At 58.9% G+C, this 22,643-nt stretch overlaps 1 protein-coding gene across 1 annotated transcript in view; it reads left to right on the top strand.

The window, feature by feature from the left end:
• Positions 1 to 1,530: 1,530 nt before the first annotated feature.
• The window catches only part of LOC119089496 (D-2-hydroxyglutarate dehydrogenase, mitochondrial), a 43,337-nt gene continuing 22,224 nt past the window's right edge, over positions 1,531 to 22,643 (top strand). Inside the window, exons 1-8 of the mRNA XM_037212221.1 lie at positions 1,531 to 1,594; positions 2,647 to 2,775; positions 3,486 to 3,657; positions 8,106 to 8,303; positions 9,811 to 10,004; positions 10,726 to 10,894; positions 14,614 to 14,738; positions 17,604 to 17,765. Of these exons, the coding sequence (XP_037068116.1) occupies positions 2,653 to 2,775; positions 3,486 to 3,657; positions 8,106 to 8,303; positions 9,811 to 10,004; positions 10,726 to 10,894; positions 14,614 to 14,738; positions 17,604 to 17,765 (1,143 nt within the window). The 5' untranslated portion in view covers positions 1,531 to 1,594; positions 2,647 to 2,652. The remainder of the gene's footprint in view (positions 1,595 to 2,646; positions 2,776 to 3,485; positions 3,658 to 8,105; positions 8,304 to 9,810; positions 10,005 to 10,725; positions 10,895 to 14,613; positions 14,739 to 17,603; positions 17,766 to 22,643) is intronic.

The following is a 22,643-nucleotide window of genomic DNA, read 5'->3' as shown; positions in this document are numbered from 1 at the left end:
CTTGATGCCCAGGGGTCAAGCGGAATATATGTAGTAAAATTCTTCAGTACATGAAGTTTCAATGCCGACTTAAACATTTCTGCGAATGTCCACGAAAAAAACCCAGGGAAATGAAGGACGTAGAAAACAAGTGTTACGGCTTATATCAAAATGTCATATGGTGTCGTGCATCAATTGCGTCGTGCCCTGCCCTTTTGAGCATTTCGTACCTTCTTCCCTGGCGGTGCACTGGCTGCGTTGGGCGGGACACCCGGCCCGGATGACACTTTAAACAATCCTTAACTTATCCAGTTTGATATGCAACCCCACCTGACCGTGCATTACGTTGTTCCAATACTCTTGTGTTTTCATTTTTACGGAAGGATTGAAACTGGGTATATGTTTACGGATGCAGTAATTGTTCTGTCCTCATGTGACGTTGCTTCCCACGCCTGGTGTCCTTCCCGGCCACCTCAGTAGAGCACTGAACTATCAATTATGAAACTCTGGTTTGAATTGCAGCAATTCGAAGGAGAGAATTCGGTTGACGACACGAACATGGCTGGATCAAACATTCAGCCCTTTTCAGGACTGTATAAGGCCCAACAACGGCCCGAGATTGAACCACCGAAACGTTAGTAAAAACTGACACGAGGTGAGCATGACACTCCGAACATGAATGATTCCATCCCCTTCCAATTATTCAATCCCCTTGCGCCTCGATATGACTCCTTTCCTCCACGTTACGCTTCGGTCTCACTTCCTTTAATCCTCTCCTGCATGCGCAACGCGGAATGTGAACGGCGTATATGTAAATTTGTAGAACACAGCACAATTTTACATGACCCGATTAATGTAATTTCTCCCACTCTCGCACGTACCGTGCTACAACTTTCCGTGCATTCACCTTGAAAGATGACATTTTTCTGTTCCATGCATCTTATAGAACCATTCTGTGGGTCTCGTCAGCCTGTGTGGGTGGAGGTGCAGACACCCGCCTAACAGCATCAACCAGATGGATTAACATTTGAGTGGAACCCACTGAAATATCAGTGTGACTGCTTAAATGATCGTCGGCGTTACCCCCTCCCCCCGAACCCTGCGGGCTTCCATTCCATTGCTCTCGGGCACTGTTCATTTTGGATTTGATATATGAAATTACCAATCACCTTGCATTACAGGATGAACGTCCCAGCCCCGTTCTTCACAACCAAATGAAAGTACGTTCCCTACCTGGAGGAGAATAAACGTTAGACCATGTGATGCTATTGTCTGACCTTGAAAATTCGTAACGGTTGAATCAATTATTTTAATAAACTGCGTGTAATCTGTTAGCATCTAACTTAAAGCAAGCCGTGCTCGCCTAAATTTTTGGGCTATTTCGCAATAGTTGCCTGGGATTAGAATGCCTCGGTTAACACTTCGAGAGCGCCGATAGAGTAAGCAGCGAGCGAATTCAATTAGCCTTGAAAAGCTGGAAACAGTTGATCAAAACATAAACAACTTGTCAACCAAGCCGAGGCGCGAGAGAGGGGGAGGAGCCCAGCGTGACGTTACATAAGTGTGTGCACTTGGAAGTAGCGTGATAATTGCAAAGAGATAATAATTATTAAAAGTGAGTGCGTGGAGGGTAGTATAAATATTAGGCACGGTGAACGTCTGAAGTCGTTGGTTAGGACACAGCATTAGCGCTGCACCTTTGCGTTTCGAGGGTTGTAGAAATAATAGGAAGGGTGCTCGTTTCAAATTTGTTTGGGCTGACAGTGGGGCAACATCGTAGCATTTGGTATGTGGGTGCTTAAAATTAATGCAACCAATCCAACATGTCTTCTGACCAATATTTATTGACTTTGTACCAGATGCAAATGATTTGGACTGTTTCCTTCAGACCCAAGAAATCTTTGGATCCTATTTAAATGGCATCCAGTGGGATCCCAGATATTCCCTTGGTATCCAGGCACATGTTTATTTGACACTGTTGGTCCTGCCCAATGTCCTGCCCTTTAACATCACCCAATCTCAAGCATGACTGCTGCCACCAGGGCATTCTGGTCAGCAGCTAATGATAAGTTCCTACAGCAGGAACCCACCCCACCTTAGAGGAGGACAGGCAAAGACAGGTGCTTTAGCAAGCTGTTCTATTGGGACAGATAAACAAGCATATTCAGCTGTATGGCACTACTCTTACTAAGAATCCTACTTAAATACCTAATAATACCTTAATGGATACCTTAACCCTGTTCATTATCCCAACTTGACTCCTACTGCCAATCCTACTTAAGCAATAAATCATGACCACAGCCATTTACCCTGACCCTGTCCCTAATCCTGCTTCTATTCCTACTCCTGCTCCTACTCCCAAGTATTGAAGCCATGCTTTCACTCTTACCAAACCTGTTCTGCACCCTACTTCAAGTTAAACCTCAGCCAAACAACCTAAGTGCTCCTCCAGCATATGAAAGGCCTTTCTCTATTCTGGCTGGCAACATTTCTTATGATCTATGAAATGAGTTTCCAAGATCTTAAATTCAAAATATTGAGATGCACCTCCATGTCTCACATAGTGCTGTTGCAGGTGGTGGTAGGCTAATATGAAATGGGTGATGTATTTTACAGGAGACAGCATTGGGCACACAGCCATGGTCATCGACCAATTTTTTGTTGCAGAACATCATGCTGCCTGCGTACCGCTCATGGCGGCAGCTTACCCGCCTGGGCCAGTGTCGGTTTGCTTTAAGCAAATGTTGGCATCCACCTAGAGCCAGTACCAGGCTTCTTCACCAAACTCCTCCAATGGTAAGCCTGGTCTAGGCAACATGGTGCTATGACTGTGCCACTGTCAGTCATTGTTAGATCCTGAGGGTTTCCATTTGATATGGGGAGCATGATTCAAACATAATTGAAGACTTTTAGCCCATTCTCCTTTAGCCAGGAAGTGGGCAACACCAGTTGAGTAAGTTTCCTCACTCTAAGTAAGCCATAAAATGTGTTCTGAACTGCTGACTGTGTCCTCCTTTACTGGCACTAAACCCACTGGCAGCACCCTCTGCTGACACTGATGGCTGCTGATGGTGCCCTTCTCTGCTGACACTGATGCCTGCTGACAGTGCCTTCCTCTGACACTGACACTCACTGATGTTTCCCTCCTCTTCTGACTCTGACACTCGCTGATGGTGCCCTCCTCCGCCGTCCGCCGACACTGACACTCGCTGACAGTGGTATTGACATACACTGGCGGCTGCTGCCAGTGTCCTCCGCGGACAATGACGCCCGCTGACAGCGTCCTTCTCCACCGACACTGACGGCTGCTGACATCGCCCTCCTCCGCCGACGCTGACGGCCGCTGACAGCGCCCTCCTCCGCCGACGCCGACGGCCACTGGCAGCGCCCTCCTCCGGCGACGCTGACACTCGCTGACAGGGCCCTCCTCCGCCGACACTGACGGCCTCTGACGGTGCCCTCCGCCGACACTGACGCCCCCTATCGACACCCTCCTCCGTGTGCAGCGGGCGGACGTGCAGCTGACGCGGGAGCACTACCCGGTGACGCGCGGGTCCTACAGCGAGCTGACGGACGACGACCTGCAGCAGTTCCGCCGTATTCTGGACGACGGCCGCGTGGTGACCGCCGCCGACGAGCTGGACATTTACAACACTGACTGGTGGCGCACCTGTCGAGGTACGATCACCAACTGGTGGCGCACCTGTCGAGGTAGGAGCACCAACAGGTGGCGCACCTGTCGGGGTACGATCACCAACTGGTGGCGCACCTGTCGAGGTAGGAGCACCAACAGGTGGCGCACCTGTCGGGGTACGATCACCAATAGGTGGCGCATTTGCCGGGGTACAGTCACCGACTGGTGGCGCACCTGTCAAGGTACGGCCATCAACTGGTGGCGCACCTGTCGTACAGTCACTGACCGGTGGCGCACCTGTCGAGGTACAGTCACCGGCTGGTGGCGCACCTGTCGTACAGTCACTGACCGGTGGCGCACCTGTCGAGGTACGGGCATCAGGTGGGAGGGGCGGTTGGACACTGGGCAGTGCCTGCGGATGGGCCCGGAAAGGGGGTCTACGCGGCTGGCAGACTGTCGGGGTAGTACATTCGGGCATGGAGCGTGTGGTGGACTGGTATCAGCATTAAAAGTACTCCGGAAAGGTTCAGTTTTGGCCGGGATGGGTCATGATTTACGCGACGGCGTAAATCGTCCGTGACGCGACGCGTCCGTCCGTGATTTACGCGACGGCGTAAATCGTGGCGTCCGTGACGCGACGGTGACCGGTGACTGGCACATGAAGAGAAAATCTCACCACGTGAGAATTACGGGATGAAAATGTCTTGGGCATGCTCGTCTTTGAAGCCCAGACAGACGCAAGCACGTTATTGTCCTTGATCTTCCCAGGTCACCGCAGACCACCTCCGTTATACTTTTGTGTGGAGGCGCTTGCCGACAAACACGACAGTTCCGATGAAATATGGGACCCGACCGAGACCGTTACGTTCAGTGCTCGCGAAAGATCGCTCAACAACGCTGGCGGCTATGTGGTAACCTGGGAGGTCGTCGTCGAACGGCAAAAGGCGGTGTCGACCCAGCATCGGTCGATTTCCCACGGGGGGGGGGGGGGGAGAGTGGGCTACACGTGTGGCGCGAGCGTCGAGTTCGGGTCGGCGGGGCTGGTGAATCGGAGCGCTTACCCAGTCCGCTCCTCGGGGAGACATTAGCGCGTTGAGCCATGCTTTGGTCGGCCGCCATAACGGCCCCGTAAACAGCCTCTGCTGGCCATCAAAACCGAATCCGCACGAAGCGCCGGCGCTGTGAGACTGAAGCGGCTTTCGCAACGACTTGTTCCGAGCCCGAGGTCGCTGGCCGGCGAGTGGGGTCGAGGCGAAACATGTGTTGGATGGCGGCGGCGCCGCAAGCCCCGCCCGCTCACAGTGAAATGACACGCCAAAAATACGATTCAACCAAGCACCTGTGAAGGGTGTCTTCTTCGGGGACCCGACCATGCCGTGTGCGACGTTTGGTGATGTCGGTGTCCGGCCGAGCATTTCAGTCATGATTTCGAGCTGGCGCTCGCTGGCTGTCGCCCGAGTCTCCCAGCTGGGCTCCGCGCCGCCCGTGAATGCTGCATGAGCCCGTTAGCGCGTGACTAATGCAGGCGCGCTCGACAGCCGGAAGGACGGGCCTCGGCCGACCGGCCGGCGGATGCCGTGCTCGTCGATTTGGACCGTCCGGACTCGTCGCGGCGGCGACGGCGAAACGGGCGCCGCCCGGTTTTCCAGCAGCCTGAACCGCAGCCTTCAGGCCGCGCGCCGCTGTTGCCGAGCAAACGGCATGCTGAATGGTGTTTGGGGCGGCGAACTTTAGCTCAGTTGCGGCAGTTGTACCTTCAATACTGAGGGACGGCGCCGAGCGAATGGTTAGAAATCCGAACCGTCAAGTGACGTGCTGCTTGAAGTTTGAACACTCTGGACAACGGAAGTTTCCCGGCATTGCTAGGAAAGGCGGTACATGCGCTTTTTTGAAGCGCGATATGCATGCTACTGGTACTGTGCAACCGGGCAAACTCGGGTGACGTCGGACTGCTTGGTCGTTTTGCTCTGGGTCTACCCAACAAAGTGTGCTTGGGACTGCCTTCATTCCACGCCAACGAGGCAAGCCCAGTGGCCTCCCTTTTTGCAAATCGCGAGTAAGCCTCCCAAGAAATAGACCAAAACTTGTTCAGCTTGCTGGGTCTGCCTTCGTCGAGAAGTTGTAATGAAGTGGGATTACGTGAGCCCATTTAATTACGCTGTAACGTACACGCTCGTAAGGCTCGGCGTTTGCCGTGCTATTCCAGTGACAACTGTTAGACAGGGACGGGGGCAGATTACAGGGACGTCAGACGGCTACTGTGATACGTTAGACGGCTATTGCTGTCTCGCGTACTCAGAGTGCGTTGCCCTCATTTAGGCCAGAAATGCGACCGATCGTCCGCCGCTCAGCTACACGAGGCCGCTCGCGGCACGAGCCTGGTGGCCGTGCGAACGGCCGGATGCCAACTTTGACTGGCGAGATGGCTGTTGTAACGATCTAGAGCCGGCGGGCGCGTGGTGGGCCCCGCTGTGCCTGTGAACGCTGGCGTCTCTTTCCAGGACGGCTGAGCGGTTGGGCGTCCTCTGTCGGCACTCGTGCAGGGAAAGGGCCGGTGTTGTAGGCGGTGGTGCCGCAGCCCCGAGGACTCGTGACCTGGCGTCGGGGAGCGTGCGGGGCTGTAATCTGCTCGCGCCTGGTGTCCGGTGGCAGCACGCTTCGACTGTAAAGGATTTTACCGTGGTCGTGCTTCTGTGCATTCTCAAAGACTGTGGTATCATTTCGTACTCTGGGGTTCTTTTGTTAGCGTTTGGTCGCATGTGCGTTTTGCTATTGGCTTGCAGAGTCTGCAGTTCGGTGCATGATCGAAAAGAGCAGGTGGCTGCACAGGTTCTGTACAAATTTTCAGACCGATACTTATGCGGTACAAACTGACCGACGTCCGTGTCCGACACACACGCGTCTCCGTCCATCCATGTATCTGCCGTCCAGAGGCAAAAAGGCCTAAGAGTCAAAAGTTAACATAGCATTGAAGCCTTTTTGCCTCTGGACGGTGGGTATGCAGGGGCTGGCTGAGGTGAATTAATCGAGTTCAGGAAACTCAATTACAAATCGTTGTCAGTTCATAGATTGCATTATGCGTGCTGATGCTAGCTGATGTCCGACGCCGAGCCGAGCGACGCGGAGTATAGGTGGCGTCAAATGACAGAATCGGCTTGTATAAGTTAATTTTATAGCCGTTTTGTATGTGGGCGCCACGGCTGTTGTGGGCCTTATCCGGGGGCAGATCAAACAACCTCAAAGCTTTTGGTTCCGGCGTCAGTTGTACCAGAATCGCTCAGCTGTCCCTGTTCGATTCACGCCCAACTATCGACGCAGGAATTCCTTTGAATCCCACACAACCACCCATCTACGGCTGACACGAAACACACTATGACAAGCCGCTGTCGGGGGTGCGCGCTGGCGCGTCGCAGCCGAGTCGCGTGCGACGTGGCGCCGCGCCGCCGGCACGCCCGGTCGCTGGCGGAGGCCGCGTCGGAAGCGTCTCGCGCCGGCGGCCAAGTTCGACGCGGGGGCCGGCGCAGCCGCGGGCCGGAGCGGCTCGCGACGACGCCGGTGGGAGCCGTGCGCCGCGTCCGAACGGCTGGAGCGGCTCGTCATCCGACCGCACGCGGCCGACCCGCTTCGCTGTCGCTGAGATGGGTGGTGTGAGCGTGGGGTGTGGGCGTGTACAGCTGGTGCCGCTATTCGGAAACTGTCCGTAGCGTCACCGGCTGCCCGGAAGATGCCCAGCAGAAGGTGGGATTGTGTGGTGTGTAGAATGGAGTGTGGCCTTTGCGATGGCGACTTGTGAACTTTGGGCAAGGATAAACCAGCCCGGTTGGTGTATTTGACCGCGAGTGTACGTGGTTTGAAGATGTCATGTTTCTGATGCACAATTCTCACCACGTAACTAAGCGATCTGAATGATCTGACCACTTCTAAACTGCCCCGTTAAAAACGAAAGCGTCTTGCGTGCCAGCTCAATCCTGTTCACATAACCGTTCTGATCAGCAAATTGGCTTTATTTGCGGTTGTTAAAGCCAGAAATGGGGCCTAAAAACGTGTTTTAGACTTTGATTTCCGCCCCATGCGCGGCATGATACACCATATGAGCACTTCTCGGGTCGCGTTCCCTCCTACAAGTGACCCACGGCGCCTCGCCCCCTGCCCCCGGACCACAGGATACAGTCATCACCGCTCCCATCGCTGACGCCTCGCTCGTGCCGGCAGGCGAGAGCCGCGTGCTGCTGAAGTCGCGCCATCGCCGACGCTCGTACCGGCAGGCGAGAGCCGCATGCTGCGGAAGCCGCGTCATCGCCGACGCTCGTACCGGCAGGCGAGAGCCGCGTGCCGCTGAAGCCGCGCCATCGCTGACGCCTCGCTCGTGCCGGCAGGGGAGAGCCGCGTGCTGCTGAAGCCGCGCCATCACTGACGCCTCGCTCGTACCGGCAGGCGAGAGCCGCGTGCTGCTGAAGCCGCGCCATCGCTGACGCCTCGCTCGTGCCGGCAGGCGAGAGCCGCGTGCTGCTGAAGCCGCGCACCACCGAGGAGGTGTCGCGCATTCTGCGACACTGCAACGACCGCCGCCTGGCGGTGTGCCCGCAGGGCGGCAACACGGCCGTCGTCGGCAACGGCGTGCCAGTCTTCGACGAGGTCATCGTCTCCACACAGCTGATGAACCGCGTGCTGCACTTTGACGAGTTTTCTGGTGAGTGGGCGGCCTGGAAGGTCGGCGGTCCCGACCCGCGGCCGGACGGCGTGGCCCGAAGGTCGGCGGTCCCGAGCCGCGGCCGGGCGGCGTGGCCCGGAGGTCGGCGGTCCCGAGCCGCGGCCGAACGGCATGGCCCGGAGGGTCCGGCCCGGGGTCCCGAGCCACGGACGGACGGCGCGCCGTCGTGCCGTCGCGCGGTCCTGACCGCGATCGACGACAAAGCTCCTGAGCCATGCTCGAAGGCGTGAGGTCGTCCGGTGACCGGGGGACGGGTCGCGGGACAGCCGGGGCGAACGAGGCGGCGGCGTGACGCGTGAACCACGAGGCGAAGCGCCAGCAGGCCGCGCGGTGAGGTTCCGCTGTTGGAATCACGCCAGCTGGAGACGGCGTCTCGCGATTTGTGTGTGTGTGTGTGTGTGTGTGTGTGTGTGTGTGTGTGTGTGTGTGTGTGTGTGTGTGTGTGTGTGTGTGTGCGTGCGTGTGCGTGCGTGCGTGCGTGCGTGCGTGCGTGCGTGCGTGCGCGCGTGCGCGTGCATGCGTGCGTGCGTACGTGCGGGCAGGCGGGAGTTCATGCAGGTGTGCATGCGTACGTGTGCGGGCGTGCGCGTGCGTGTGTGTTTGTGTTAACGCTGTGGAGTCTGAGGTCACAAGGCAAGCGTCAGCTTACGGTACAAACACGTAGCAGCGTGTAGCAATGAATGAAGTGTTATTTTTTCCAGGCTGGCCTTTTATGAATGTCGGAAGATCACGAATGCGCCGTGATGAGACGACGTTATGTTTGTCTGTTACGTTTTTTTCCATCCTGCCTCCACACTGCGTGATTCGAGCCTGGTAACGGGTTTGGCAACTTGTTAAGCCACCGATGTCCGCTCTGGTTGAAACATCGCTGCCTGTCATAACTGGCCTGTTCATGATGTATCGCCAATAGTCTCGTCCCTGTAAAGTATAACCCACCCACCCACTCCCGTCTAACTTCACAGCCGCCCAGCGACTGCCACCGCACTCAAGACCTGACCTGTGCCCCAGGGGCGCCGGCACATGAGACCGGTCGCGTGCCGGTCGCGCTGGGATGCCCCACGTGATGTCAGCCAGTGATGCCCCGCGTCGCCTTTGAGACGTCCTCACTTGGTCCTTGCATCCAGGGTGATACTCCACGTCGCCCCTGACACCACCTGACTTGGCCACTGCATCCAGGCTGTCGACGAACGAGGTCGTAGCCGTCCTGAACGCTCGCCACGCACCTGACTTCTTTCCCAGGGTCGACGACCTGCCCGGCGCACAATGATCTCCGATGTCGGCGTGCCCTAAAACGCGCCGTCGTCTAGCGACACTTCTGCCCTGCCGTACCGTGCCGTACCCTGCCATGCCCTGTCCTGTCCTGTCCTGTCCTGCCCTGCCCTGCCCTGCCCTGCCCTGCCCTGCCCTGCCCTGCCCTGTCCTGCCCTGCCCTGCCCTGCCCTGCCCTGCCCTTCCCTGACCTGACCTGACCTGACCTGCTCCCCAGGCGCGCTGACCTGCGAGGCCGGCCTGGTGCTAGAGGCGCTGGACACGTACGTCAGCGAGCGCGGCTACATCGCGCCCGTGGACCTGGGCGCCAAGGGCAGCTGCCAGATCGGCGGCAACGTGTCCACCAACGCCGGCGGCCTGCGGCTCTTCCGCTATGGCAACCTGCACGGCACGGTGCTCGGCCTGGAGGCGGTGAGTGCCTTGGCGGCGGACCCGTCGGGGCGGTGCTAGTGCTGGTGCTGCTGTGCGGTGTGCTGCTCTGGCGCCGCTGTGGCGTTGCCCTGGGTTAGCTGATTCGGGTTGCTGCTGCGCTTGGCCCCTCCCGGCTATCCTGTTCGGGTGGTGCTGGGTTGTTGTCTGGGTGTGTCCTGGTTGCCTGCGGAGTGTCCCGTGTCTCAGGGTTTCATCAATGAACGCGGCAATGTGAGATGAGAGTGTGTGGGAGAGTGCGAGGCTGACGGAGTGCAGTGCTGGTGCCCCGGCTGCCTGCGCATGAGCTCAGCCTCACGCCGAGCGCACCGACAGCGAACGAGCGGTGCGTCGCGTTGAAAGGTCATCATAAAAGCTGCCGGCCGGTGTCGCGCTCGGGTCGGCTGGCATCTGCAGCGTCCTGGGCGTATGTCACATGTGCTGGCTACCCGGCCGCAGGTTCTGGCTGACGGGGAGGTAGTCGACCTCAGGGCGGCTGTTACATGTGCTGACTACCCGGCCGCAGGTGCTGGCTGACGGGGAGGTAGTCGACCTCAGGGCGGCTGTAATGTGCTGGCTACCCGGCCGCAGTGCTGGCTGACGGGGAGGTGGTCGACCTCAGGGCGGCTGTTACATGTGCTGGCTACCCGGCCGCAGGTGCTGGCTGACGGGGAGGTAGTCGACCTCAGGGCGGCTGTTACATGTGCTGACTACCCGGCCGCAGGTGCTGGCTGACGGGGAGGTGGTCGACCTCATGTCTGCCATGAAGAAGGACAACACCGGCTACGACCTGAAGCAGCTCTTCATAGGCTCCGAGGGCACGCTCGGCTTCGTCACCAAGGTGGTCGTCCAATGTCCGGCCAAGTCCAACGCTGTCAGCCTGGCCTTCCTCGGTGAGCGTCTGGCGGCGGGCCGCTACGCGCGAGGCGACGTGCTCAGGTCCGGTCGCTGGTAGGGGTCGATTGGCGGAGGTCCAGGTCCGGTCGCTGGTAGGGGTCGATTGGCGGAGGTCCAGGTCCGGTCGCTGGTAGGGGTCGGTTGGCGGAGGTCCAGGTCCGGTCGCTGGTAGGGGTCGATTGGCGGAGGTCCAGGTCTGGTCGCTGGTAGGGGTCGGTTGGCGGAGGTCCAGGTCCGGTCGCTGGTAGGGGTCGGTTGGCTTTGGTCCAGGTCCGGTGGTTGTTAGGGGTCGGTTGGCTTAGGTCCAGGTTCGGTCGCTGGTAGGGGTCGGTTGGCGGAGGTGTGCTGGAGTTTCCAGGCAAGCCGGGATATCGTTGTTAAAAACAAAGGGCATCGCAACTTCTTTGTGAAGTATTTTTCAGCAAATGGGGAGGGGCCATGCTCCCGACCCCGAGCCAAGGGTTTTTCATTACATGCTGGCAGATTTCGCAGGAATTGGGGCTAAATTCCCAGGATGTCTGAGAAAAGTTGGCATTTGCCCGCCCCCACCCCTCCTGAGGAAAATTTTAACCGCATACTGGGCAAAGCGCATATGCCAGCGCTCGAAGTGTACGATATGCTTATCGCGACTGACAAGAGAGCGATGCGGAAATAAACAAATTCAAGCTTCAAATATAACACAATGCGCACATGATTTGCTGCCCCACAAACTTTTGCTGTTTTTTTTTCGTTCATTACCTCCCTTAGATCCTGCGAGTATACGCTGGTGATGCCGCACATAGGTTTTATAAACTCTATTAAAACGATGCTGATATATTGAGTAGCGGCACGATGTCGGCATCGCCTTTCTGTTCTGGTACCATCGCGTGCCTGAGACTTTGTTCTAAAGTTGGCCGTTTTCCCAGCCACCGCGAACTTCCGCTAAGTGAACCATCGCTTTTGCTGTGCGCCCTCCACCCCGCCGCCGCTGCCGCGGAACAGTTGAGCCGTTCTCGCGGGACTTTGCTGAGCCGCCCTGAGAACCTAACCGGAGCTGACTACGCCCTCGGACGCTGGCAGTAGTGGAGCCAGCGCCGGGCGCCGAGCGGCCGCCTGGCAGGCCTGTCGAGCTTGACCGGCTGGCCGATCTCCTTCCGCCAGTGAACGCCGCCTCCCCTCCCCCCTCTCTCAGGGAAGCACTGCCACGTGTGGCCGGCCCCAGGGCGTCCCTGGTTGGCGGAGCGGCGCTCCCCAGAGGTGGCGCCCGTCAGACGACGCCGCCGCCGCCGCCGCTGGCACTTCCCGTGCCGAGCGCCGCGACAGGGAGACGTGCGGAAGCGTTCCCGGGGGCGTGCCTATGCATCGAGGATGACAACGGGCTGGGATTCTGGGTCGGTCAGGCTGGCCGCAGTGTCTGCTCTCGTGTTGTTCGTACGTGATGGTCAGCCGCCTTTCCCACAGGCCCGCCGTCCCTTGTTTCCGCCGTGTCAATTAGAAAAGCTCGCGAGCTGGGTGTTTGACACATCTCTCCTTGTGACAGCTATTCCATCTCGCAGCTGACACAACTCCAGTGCCACATCATCGGCCCCGCCGCGCCGCTTGCCTTCACGGCCGCGATGCTTCTTTTAGTCGGCGCGCCACGAACTTCCCATCCCATCGATCCCATCCTTGGAAGCCCAGCCGGATCTGGGCGCCGGCGCCGGCGACGCCCGCTTTGTGTGCTCTGCATTCTGCAATATGCCCGGCGCGGGATGCGGTATGCCCGTTGTGGGCCGCAATATCGTTGCCGGCTGCAGTATGCAGTCGGCCGGCGATTGATCGTCTGTGGGGCGGCGGGCGAGCGGCAGGGAGGCGCATGATCTGGACGCGCCCCGGCCCCCAGGGCCCCGCGCCCCCGCGCCCCCGGACCCCCAGGCCCCGGGCCCCGTGCCCCGGGCCGCCGCGCCCCCGGGCCCCGCGCCCCCGCGCCACCGTACTTCCGCGCCCTCGCGCCCCTGCGTCTCTGCGCCCCTGCGTCTCTGCGCCCCGCGCCCCCGGCCCCCGCGCTCCCGCGTCCCCGGGCCCCGTGCCCCGCGGACGTCTGGTACCTGGTCGGCCGGCGTCGGCAGCAGGCGCAGACAGAGGTGGCGCATGACGGGCGCGCCGCCGCCGCCGCCGCTGCCGCCGCGTGCTGCTTTGTGGCAGGCAGAGTGGCGGGTGGCGGCGGCGGCCGGCAGGGGCAGGCAGAGATCTCAAGCGGAGGGTTTATGCAGCAGTGAGGGGCGTCGCCATATGTGGAAGATTGGACCTTTGCGAGAATGGACATCCGAGGCCGCATTCAAAGTGCGTCATTACAATTCAATGTTGCCAATAGTTCATCGCGGCATTCAGTTTTCTCGAAAATTTGTCGGGGGAGATTGTCGTGAAATGCATTTTACTGGAGAACGACATCTCATTCGCGGGCAGATCGAAGGGCCTTCCTGTCCGGAATGTGAACCAGAACATCTTGAGACAGCCGCGTGGCACATTCGTGGAGTGAAGCTTTGGCTGCGCAGCTAGTGAGACAGAACAAACGCGCTAATGGTGGGGGCCCTCGAGCTTTCTCTGAGCTTTGATGGCTGAAAATGCAGAAAGCGTTCGGCAGAAAATCCTTGGAGCTCTGAACACGTGCTGTAGTGTTTTCACGCACCGGCTATCTGCAGCCCGAGAGATGTTTGTGAGTCGCCGGGTTTATTTATGCAGTAAATCGGTGAGAGCTGAGACGCTGTGAATTGTTTTTCGTATCTTGAGGGGTGCTGCCGCCCACAATGCTACGCCCCCGTGGCTTCTACGTATTTCCTGATGCGTAGGCTCGTGGCAAGGCTGGCTCTCCCCAGCGGCACATCCATATTTTTTCCAGGAAGGTTGCGGGGGGAGGGGGAGGGGGCAGGCCTCCGGACAGGACCCTCATATTCTCAGCAGGCTGGAATTGCGTTGTTTTTTGGTTGGAAGGGGGGGCAAGGACACCTCACTTGGGGCAATGAAGGGACGGCGGCACCGCTGTTCGTCTCCCCCTGGGTGCGCCTCTGTTCCAGTGTATCGTAGTGTTTATACACGTGCGGCCCGAAATGGAGTGAACAGGAACATTGTCCTCATCATAATGCGTCAATATGTACACGGCATTCCAAACTGCATGTTTGCGGAGCGGCGGTCATGCGGGGCAAATATTTGACCGTCGACTTTGATGATCGTTCTTAATGTGTTCTCCCCGTGCGTGGGAGTTCTTGTCGGAGCGGGTCAGCTGTAGGTCTTCATACCACATCGAAATAAAGCATGAGAGTTGAGCGCCCATGTATTTTGCGTTGCTTGCAAACAACGCCAGCATTTGCTCACGCAACCCGCTTGCAAGCAGAATGTTGCTAATCATGGGTTCATGGCCCGCTGGTAATGGCAGCTCGTGTTTTATTTGATGGGGGGGGGGGGGGGCGCAGGTGCGAATGCTGTTTGATGTGGATCCACATTCCGCGCCTTTTTTGCGCCGGTGCCGCCCTTTTTGGCGCTGCTACAGTGTTGGTAATGGTGGGCGGTCGGGTGACGCCTTGCCGCTAATGACTTAAGCTGTTTCCAAGCGTTCGTCCGCTTGGCCTGTTCTATTATGCCCTCTCACACGGCTCGCTTGTATGGTGCCTGTTCCTCCCTGGCCTCCTCTGACATGAGCGTTCTTGGAGTCGCCCCGGCGGTCCGGGTACTGAGGAAGCGCGTGCACGTGCCTCGGCAGGCCTGAAGTCGTTCGAGGACGTGCTGCAGGTGTACAGAGGCGCCAAGTCGATGCTGGGCGAGATCCTGTCCTCGTGCGAGTTCATCGACCAAGAGTCCATCGCCTGTGCCCGAGACAACCTGCAGGTGAGGACGGCTCGCCAGCCGCTGCCCTCCACAGACGCGCGCCGGGCCAGCCTGCGGCGGCCGTCCGCGACCCGCCAGGCGACCTGTGGCGTTCGAGGCGCCTCGGCCGGTGCCTTCCCGCCGCCAGCGCCGATGACGGGGGCGGGCCGTCCTCGGTGCTCAGGTGTAGGACTGCAGCCGCCCTGCGGGACGGACTTCGATGGTTGATGTGCGGAAGGGGTTGCGCTCCTGCTGAAAGTCGGCCGCGACGACACGGTGGGCCGCCTTTTTGGTTGCGTTGCTGCGAGGGTCTGTGTGTTGTAGGTGGCAACGCTGATCGAGTAAGCCTACTAAAGTTGCCAGTATATCCCGCACCCTGCGAACTGCAGGAGGCCGCTGCCGTGCGCGGGTTCAGTCTCGCCGCGCTCGGCGCTGGCTGTGCCGCCAGCCGCTGCTGTGACTTATGTAACGTGTCGTGGAGCTGCGCTGGGTGGCCAGCGTTGCCAGCCGTCTCCCGCGGCCCAGCGGGCGGCGTGTGCTCTGGAAGTCGTGCCGCTCCTGCTGCTCTTGAACGCTTGATTCCGGTGATCTGGCCAGCTGCACTTGCGGCTCTCCAATCGCGCGTGAAGCTCGCGCTGCGAATATCATGCAGATATCGTACCATGCCAGCGGCAGTTGTGCATTGGACAGCGGTGGCTTTGAAGTTCTTCAGCTTGTGAGCTTAAGCCCGCTGCAGGTAATTTCAGTGCGCTTGGAATGATCATCTGGCTGTGTAACCGGGTAACTTGTGCCTCCAAACGCTAAGTTCTGGCGCTGCCTTACGGAGACGGACTTCAAGTTTGAGCTCCTCAAGCCTCCTGAACGAGGATCTCGTAAGCTTTGCGCTGAACTTCTGCATAAATACATACATATGAAACCGAGCGCCTAAATCTGGCGCAGTGCATTCTCGGCCATTCTCGGCCGTGCTATTCCTTGTCGGATGCGTCTCGCAGCGACATGAAGGGGAGTAGCAAACAAGTTGGTTTGTCGCACTGCTGCTTGAGGCTTGTAAGCTGCGCTGTTCTCAATGGTTTTGACGCATTCTGGTCGGCCGCTGCGAAGAATATGCATGGTTTTGGGCGGTGGGCTGTCTGGTGAGCAGCGTTTATGCCTGGCCATGTGAGGTGTCAGCCAAAATCCTCCCCCGTGGGTGACCGCGTACTTATTAATGAGCTCGCCGTCAGCTGCTGGCATTGGATTTAAACCACTGCACTGCTGGAATAACGGAAGCCGGCGGGGGGGGGGGGGGGGGCATTCCGTTGCGACAGCTTGCCCGGATGTATGCCAGTCTTCATTATGATAGTGCACGAGCATCCGGCACCGTTTCGTCAAATTCAGAACGTCTGCTTCATAATTCAGTTTGGCCTGGCGTCTAGACGCACTGAATTGCGTCTATTTGATCTGGTGTGGCGCACCGTTACTAAATTTCTGCCACAGATAATACATTTGCGACAGAAGAGACAAGGTGTGGTGTTTATTTGTCTTGGGATGCCCTGACCCCCCCCCCCCCTGCTCCCCCAATTTATCCACCCCACCTCTTGAACGATGAGCTCAAATCGCAAAAGTCGCTAAAGCATCAAAGCGCCTATATGTTTTGCAAGATCTGGTGTTGAGCCGGCCGTGAGGCCCATGCGGTTCGGCTCCGACACAGCCCGCACGTGAGCCGTGGACGCGGGTCTGGTCAGTCCCAACGCTGAGGGCTCATGCATGTGGCTCTGGACCCATTCGGTACGATATTGTGTCCCTTCCCATCCACCTCCCGCGGCGCGGCCGCCACAGAGCGAGGTCTCGCGTCGCGGACCGGGCGATCGGGAGGAACATGAGGTCACGCGTCGGTCGGTGACCTCTGCTCCCCCTCCCTTCCCCCGCCGCCGCCGCGGCCGCGGCCGCCTTTGCCGGTCGTCAGCGGCGGCGGCGGCGGCGTCCGCACCGAGTGCGTATTTCCCGCGGGAGCCGGGAGAAGGCCCGCCGCTGCCGCGGGAGCTGGGGTAAGCGCCGCGCCACCTCCCGGGGGCCGCTCGGTGTTGCCGCCCGGCGCCCGGGGCGGGTCAGTGCTGGTCAGGGTCCGGGGTGTGGTGGAATGGTGGGGCCAGGGCTACCGCGCGCAGCGCGGCTCGAGATAGGACGAAGTCGGCAGGAAGTGGGGGGGGGGGGGGGGGGGGGGGCGTGGTGACGACTTGCCTGATTTCTGGGCCGTTAAGCGCCTTATGTTGTCAGCAAATTGCCAGTTAAACGACGAGCTTTTCAGCGGTTTGCCGGCCGTCGACAAAGTGAGGTGTGGTCGAGCACGCTTCCACTATGTACACTTTCGGTGCCGTTTGCCATGTGAAGACGTACCGAACATTTGACTACCGAGTATGGTGCTCAGTCGATTTTTAGAATAGGATATGTCAATAGGCACGAAGAGCCAATGAAGAAATCAATACATTACGGCTGAAAACACTGCGGGTAAATATATGAAACAAATGAAATTATGTAGATAGGAATATGGGAAAGGAAGATAAATAGGACGGCACCTTCTTTAACTCATGCGCATAGTATTCGAACAGTTCCGAAGCCATATCCGCGCTCCTATGCGTGTGTTGCGTGTTGTTAGGCAACCCTTTTTAAGACCGATTTAAAACTATTTCACAACCCTTAAACTGAGCGCACCTCACTGACCACCGTGATTCAGGATGGGGTGCCTGAACCGATGATGTTGCGTTGACATGCCACGAAGTCAGTTGATGTCAGGCTGATGTCAGACATCAGCTGATCAGACTGTCATACATCAGACACCAGGCTCACGCCTGACATCATACTGATGTCAGGCGCCGCCGCCCCGCTGACCGTCCTCGACCTCTCCAGCTGGCGCCGCCGCTGGACGACTACCCGTGCAACATGCTGATCGAGACGTCGGGCAGCGACGACGACCACGACAAGGAGAAGCTGACCCGCTTCCTGGAGCACATGATGGAGAAGGAGCTGGTGCTGGACGGCACGTTGGCCTCCAACTCCCGCGAGATGACGGTGAGACGCGCGACAGGCGGGCTCTGTGGCTGTTGTGCGTGGCTGACGGCCGCGGGCCCCAGCCATTGTATGAGTTATCTGGCTGAGGCCCGTGGTCAACTGTATGGGTTGTCTGGCTGATGCCTGTGGGCGCATGCGTTGTCTGATGCTATTTGATCATCGTCATCTTGTTTATTAAACAAGATATGTGATGAAATGCGAACGTAAAATGCGAACATGCATAAAAGATTGTAGCTGAAATAAGGGTTACTTGTATCTTAAACCGATTTATAACGTTTGGGCTTTTATATCAAGCGGATCGCTTCTTTGCCCTATATTCTTTTGGGCACGAGCGGACGAAATGACGAATGTTTTCAGCTCAGGGTCCACACTGGCACACCGGTGCACGTTTTAAAGGCACGGGTCAAAGTGATTTGAAAAAGCATGTCGGTTGTGTTGATTTGAAGATTGTCTAAGTTTGACTGAAGACGAACGATGTCTTCATGTTTGAAGATCGCCTAAATCAGATTGAAGAGGAACGAAGTCTTCATGATGCAGGGATGGGATATGATGGGATGTTTTATTCATTTCTGATCTATGCAGACTCGTGGATTTCGGCGTTCGTGAAGTACGAGCTTTATGGGCAAAGGTGCCGACGGTCGCCCGGCATGGTATGGGTTTGCTTTGATGGAGGTAGAGCGCCTATGGGGCTGAGATGTTGGGCCGGAGGGTGGATGTACAAGCCGATGTCCTGGGGCCGGAAGGCGGGAGTGGCAGCTGATGCCCTGGAGCCAGAGGTTGGGTGTGGCAGCTGATGCCCTGGGGTCGGAGGGCGGGTGTGGCAGCCGATGTCCTGGGGCCAGAGGTTGGGTGTGGCAGCCGATGCCCTGGGTCAGAGGGCGGGAGTGGCAGCCGATGTCCTGGGGCCAGAGGGGGAAGTGGCAGCCGATGTCCTGGGGTCAGAGGGGGAAGTGGCAGCCGATGTCTTGGGACCGGAGGGCGAGTGTGACAGCCGATGTCCTGGGGTCGGAGGGCGGGAGTGGCAGCTGATGTCCTGGGGTCAGACGGTGGGTGTGGCAGCCGATGTCCTGGGGCCGGACGGCGGGTGTAGCAGCCGATGTCCTTGGGCCGGACGGCGGGTGTGGCAGCCGACGTCCTGGGCCGCCGAACTGGTGCTCTGGGTGGAAGGCGGACCGTTAAGTTGGGAGGCCAGACCGTTAAAACAGGAGGGCCGTCGCTGCCAGAAGGGTTTGTCCGCAAAGTTCCGAGGTGGATGGGGCTATGGATCCCGTTTGTCGGTGGTTCTCAAGGAAGGCGGTGGACGACAGTGCGTCTTGCCCCACAGACCAGGGAAGTGGTAGTGATGGTCAAATACCGGCCGCTCGCTCCGCTGCCCGGCGAACGAGGCGGTCATATGGCTTTAGCTTACGACGTTACGTTGCGTCGCATAATGGCCGTGTGGCCTCGGGTTTCACTCTTGATGCGCGAGTCGACCATCGGGCCCTGCTCTCCGCAATCCGAGAGGCCCGGCGCTAATGGCCTCCGCAGATACGTCTGTCCATAAGCACCAAAAGCCAGCAGCTGTGGTCGCCTCCCGGTCGTGGTCGCTGTGGCGGCGACGGCTTCACACTTCACCCGGGCGTCCGGCATATCACTGTGATCTGCGGGGCGTGGCTGTCTAGCTCTGCGATTGGTTTGCCTCGGTGCAGTATGCAGAGACTAAATCGTATCGTATAGTCGAGATTGCGACCATGTGTGGGATATTACGCGGTCCAGCAGTGGTTGACGTGAACCACGTCCGCTTCTGGCTTCAGCTCGTTCCCTTTCGTAGTGCTTTGAACCTGATGCACTCAAGGCCGTTTCATGGCGTACCTAGCTATGCGACTGCGGTACTCAAGGCGTTATCTCGTGGCCTCCAAAGTCCCTGTCACCCCGCGCGCCTGCCAGCTGCAGGCGCTTAGAACAGGACACGGCTTCCGACATGCTTCGTCCTGACCGACGCCCCTTCCCCGTCCCCCTGCCCTGCCCTGCCCTGCCCTGCCCTGCCCTGCCCTGCCCTGTCTTGCCCTGCCCTGCCGCCGCGTGGCTGACTGTCCGGCGTGCGCTCCCCCCGCCCCCCACTGGGGCCACCTCGAGTGACCTCGAGCTAATCTCCAGCCGCCGCCGGCCGGCACGCGGCTGTGACAGACGCTACGGCCGAAGCCCCGTCGTTCCAGTGTTGCTCCGACCTTTCCAGAGCGGATTGGCGCTCGCCGACGCCGCCGGTCGCCGTCGAACGGCGGCGTGCTGGGCGTGCCGCCGGCCGGCCTACCGGCGGGACCGCCTGGACTCGGCGGTCGTATTGTCAGTGCGGAGGCTGAACTGAGGCTTCTGTAGACAGGGGGGGGGGGGGGGAGAGAAACCACGACTGGTCCGTGACGGAGGCGTCTGGCGAAGTGAATGGGACTGCGCTCGTGTTAACGGCTGTCGTTTGGGTTGCGGGAACCTCGCGGCGATTTAGTCCAAGCGGCAAGTGCTTTCATCTGTGATGTAAGGCGTGCCTTGTCAACTTGTAGAGCTACAGAATAGTCACAATATGACGTACAACACAAACCTGACAGGACATGCCATGTTAATTACTGTGGCCATTCTTCAATGTCGCAGCACTTCATGTATTACCAGCACTTTCATCATATATTTATTGCCACTCCCGACACATTTGGACGGCCCCGACAAGTCCTGCAGCCCTCTGGCATCGCTCCAGCAGCATCACTCTTACTGTGCCTTAAGTCTTAAGCAGCGGTGGGCCGCCGCGCCGCCTGCCATGGTTGTGCGCTACCTAAGGCGCCAGAGCTGACGCGTTTGTTTATCCCCGCTCACCTTATTCTTCCACGCTGCACTATTGAAGCGGTCCACGACCAGCGGATATCGATGCCAGTTAAAAGCCCCCCCCCCCCCTTCCTCCGTTGATTACCCCTGTGCCGGCACTGATCTCAGTCTCCTGCGTATCCGCCGCTCTCGTCTGTCTCGCTTAGCCCCCCTCCCCCCCCCCCCCGTTGATTACCCCGGTGCCGGCACCGGTCTCAGTCTCCCTCGTATCCGCCGCTCCCGTCTGCCTCGCCTTGCCCCCTCCCCCCGCTGATTCCCCCCGTGCCGGCACTGGTCTCAGTCTCCCTCGTATCCGCCGCTCCTGTCTGCCTCGCCTTGCCCCCTCCCCCCGCTGATTACCCCAGTGCCGGCACTGGTCTCAGTCTCCCTCGTATCCGCCGCTCCCGTCTGCCTCGCCTAGCCCCTTCCCCCCGCTGATTGCCCCCGTGCCGGCACTGGTCTCAGTCTCCCTCGTATCCGCCGCTCCCGTCTGCCTCGCCTTGCCCCCTCCCCCCGCTGATTACCCCAGTGCCGGTACCGGTCCCAGTCTCCCTCGTATCCGCCGCTCCCGTCTGCCTCGCCTTGCCCCCTCCCCCCGCTGATTACCCCCGTGCCGGCACTGATCTCAGTCTCCGTCGTATCCGCCGCTCCCGTCTGCCTCGCCTTGCCCCGCCTCCCCGCCCCCCTCTCATCTCCGCGTGCCCGAGGCTGATCTCGGTAGTCTCCCGCGTATCCGCCGCCCCGGCCGCCCCAGCTCGACTCCTCGCCTCCATTTCCCTGAGGGCGGCGTTTCCCCGTCATCGCTCCCGCCCGATAGCCCCCTCCTCTCGCGGGGCTGGGCGGGGCCGGACGGGCGGGGTCGGGGTCGGGCCGCGGCCGTCCACAGGGAGTGTTGCCGCCTCGTTTACCGTGCGCCGGCCTCGTCCGCCATCCGCCGGGGCCGGCTGCGGCGACAGTGCTGGGGAGAAGCCTCAGCAGCGACGACCGCTCATGCGGCGGCGACGGCGGACCTGCGGCCGACGGCGCACGGGAGCTGGTGTCGGCTGAACTGACCTGGAGCTGGTGTCGGCTGAGCTGACCTGGAGCTGGTGTCGGCTGAGCTGAGGTGGAGCTCGAGTTGGCGGCGAATGGCGGGGTGCCAACAGTTGCGAGATGTACCTGAGATATCTTACCACTGATGTGTAACATTGTAAATGGAAGGGACGTTTAAAATGCAGATATACGCCTCACTCGAACTATGTACAGCGGGCATGGAAACGTACTTGCCGGGTGACTGTATTTAGAAGTAACGCTGTGATTTCGAAGAAGATCTTGCTTATAACTTTTGCGTAAGTGCATCGGTCCGTTTATGACTTGTGGTTAAGTACGACAGTCTTTTCTAATGCGAAGTGGTCTCCGGGCATGCGACCGGAGATTATGCGGGGAGGCGTGACAGGGGAGAACGGCGTGTCCGGGCTGGCGAGCTGACGCTTCGAGGAACACAGCGCTGCGCCACGGGCGTCGCAGTCAGCCGGCGCCCTCGCCGAGAACTGCCGTTATCACACGGAGCTGGAGGCGCCGGGTGGTTCTCAGACGGTGTGCTGTTGAGTCCCCTGTCCGTGGGCGTCGGTACGACGGAGCCCGGAGCGAGATAATGGTCTATTCGCGGAGCCATTCATGCCCGCGAGTCGTTCTTCAAAGTCCCTCTAGTTATCACCCCGCCATAGCCATGGAATGGCTGCAATGGTCCTTGGCGGTATCCGGCGGAAAGCCTTTTTCCATAATGGCGGGAGGTAACGGACTCGGGGAAATCAACTGGAGTTGGCTACTAGTGTGTCCTGATAATAAAGCGTCTGTGCTAATGGCTGAGCATTCGTTCAGTTTGGGGCCACATGCATGTGTGATCTGATATGCTTGGCAAAATTGGCCTGCGGTGTGGACTTTTGTTCTTTCCACTCTTTCGTGCCTTAGTTTACCTCCATCCTCAGTCCTTGCGTGCACAAAATGTTATTTGTAGCCAAAGCAATCATCAGGTGGCCCCGAGCTCATCCCTCTCCTTCCTCTTCAGCTTTT

Source organism: Pollicipes pollicipes, unplaced genomic scaffold (genome assembly GCF_011947565.3).
Source record: "Pollicipes pollicipes isolate AB1234 unplaced genomic scaffold, Ppol_2.1 Scaffold_3087;HRSCAF=3621_pilon_pilon_pilon, whole genome shotgun sequence".
NCBI lineage: Eukaryota > Metazoa > Arthropoda > Thecostraca > Pollicipedomorpha > Pollicipedidae > Pollicipes > Pollicipes pollicipes.
Note: the sequence above shows the minus strand (reverse complement) of the source record. Positions and strands in the feature narration are given on the sequence as shown.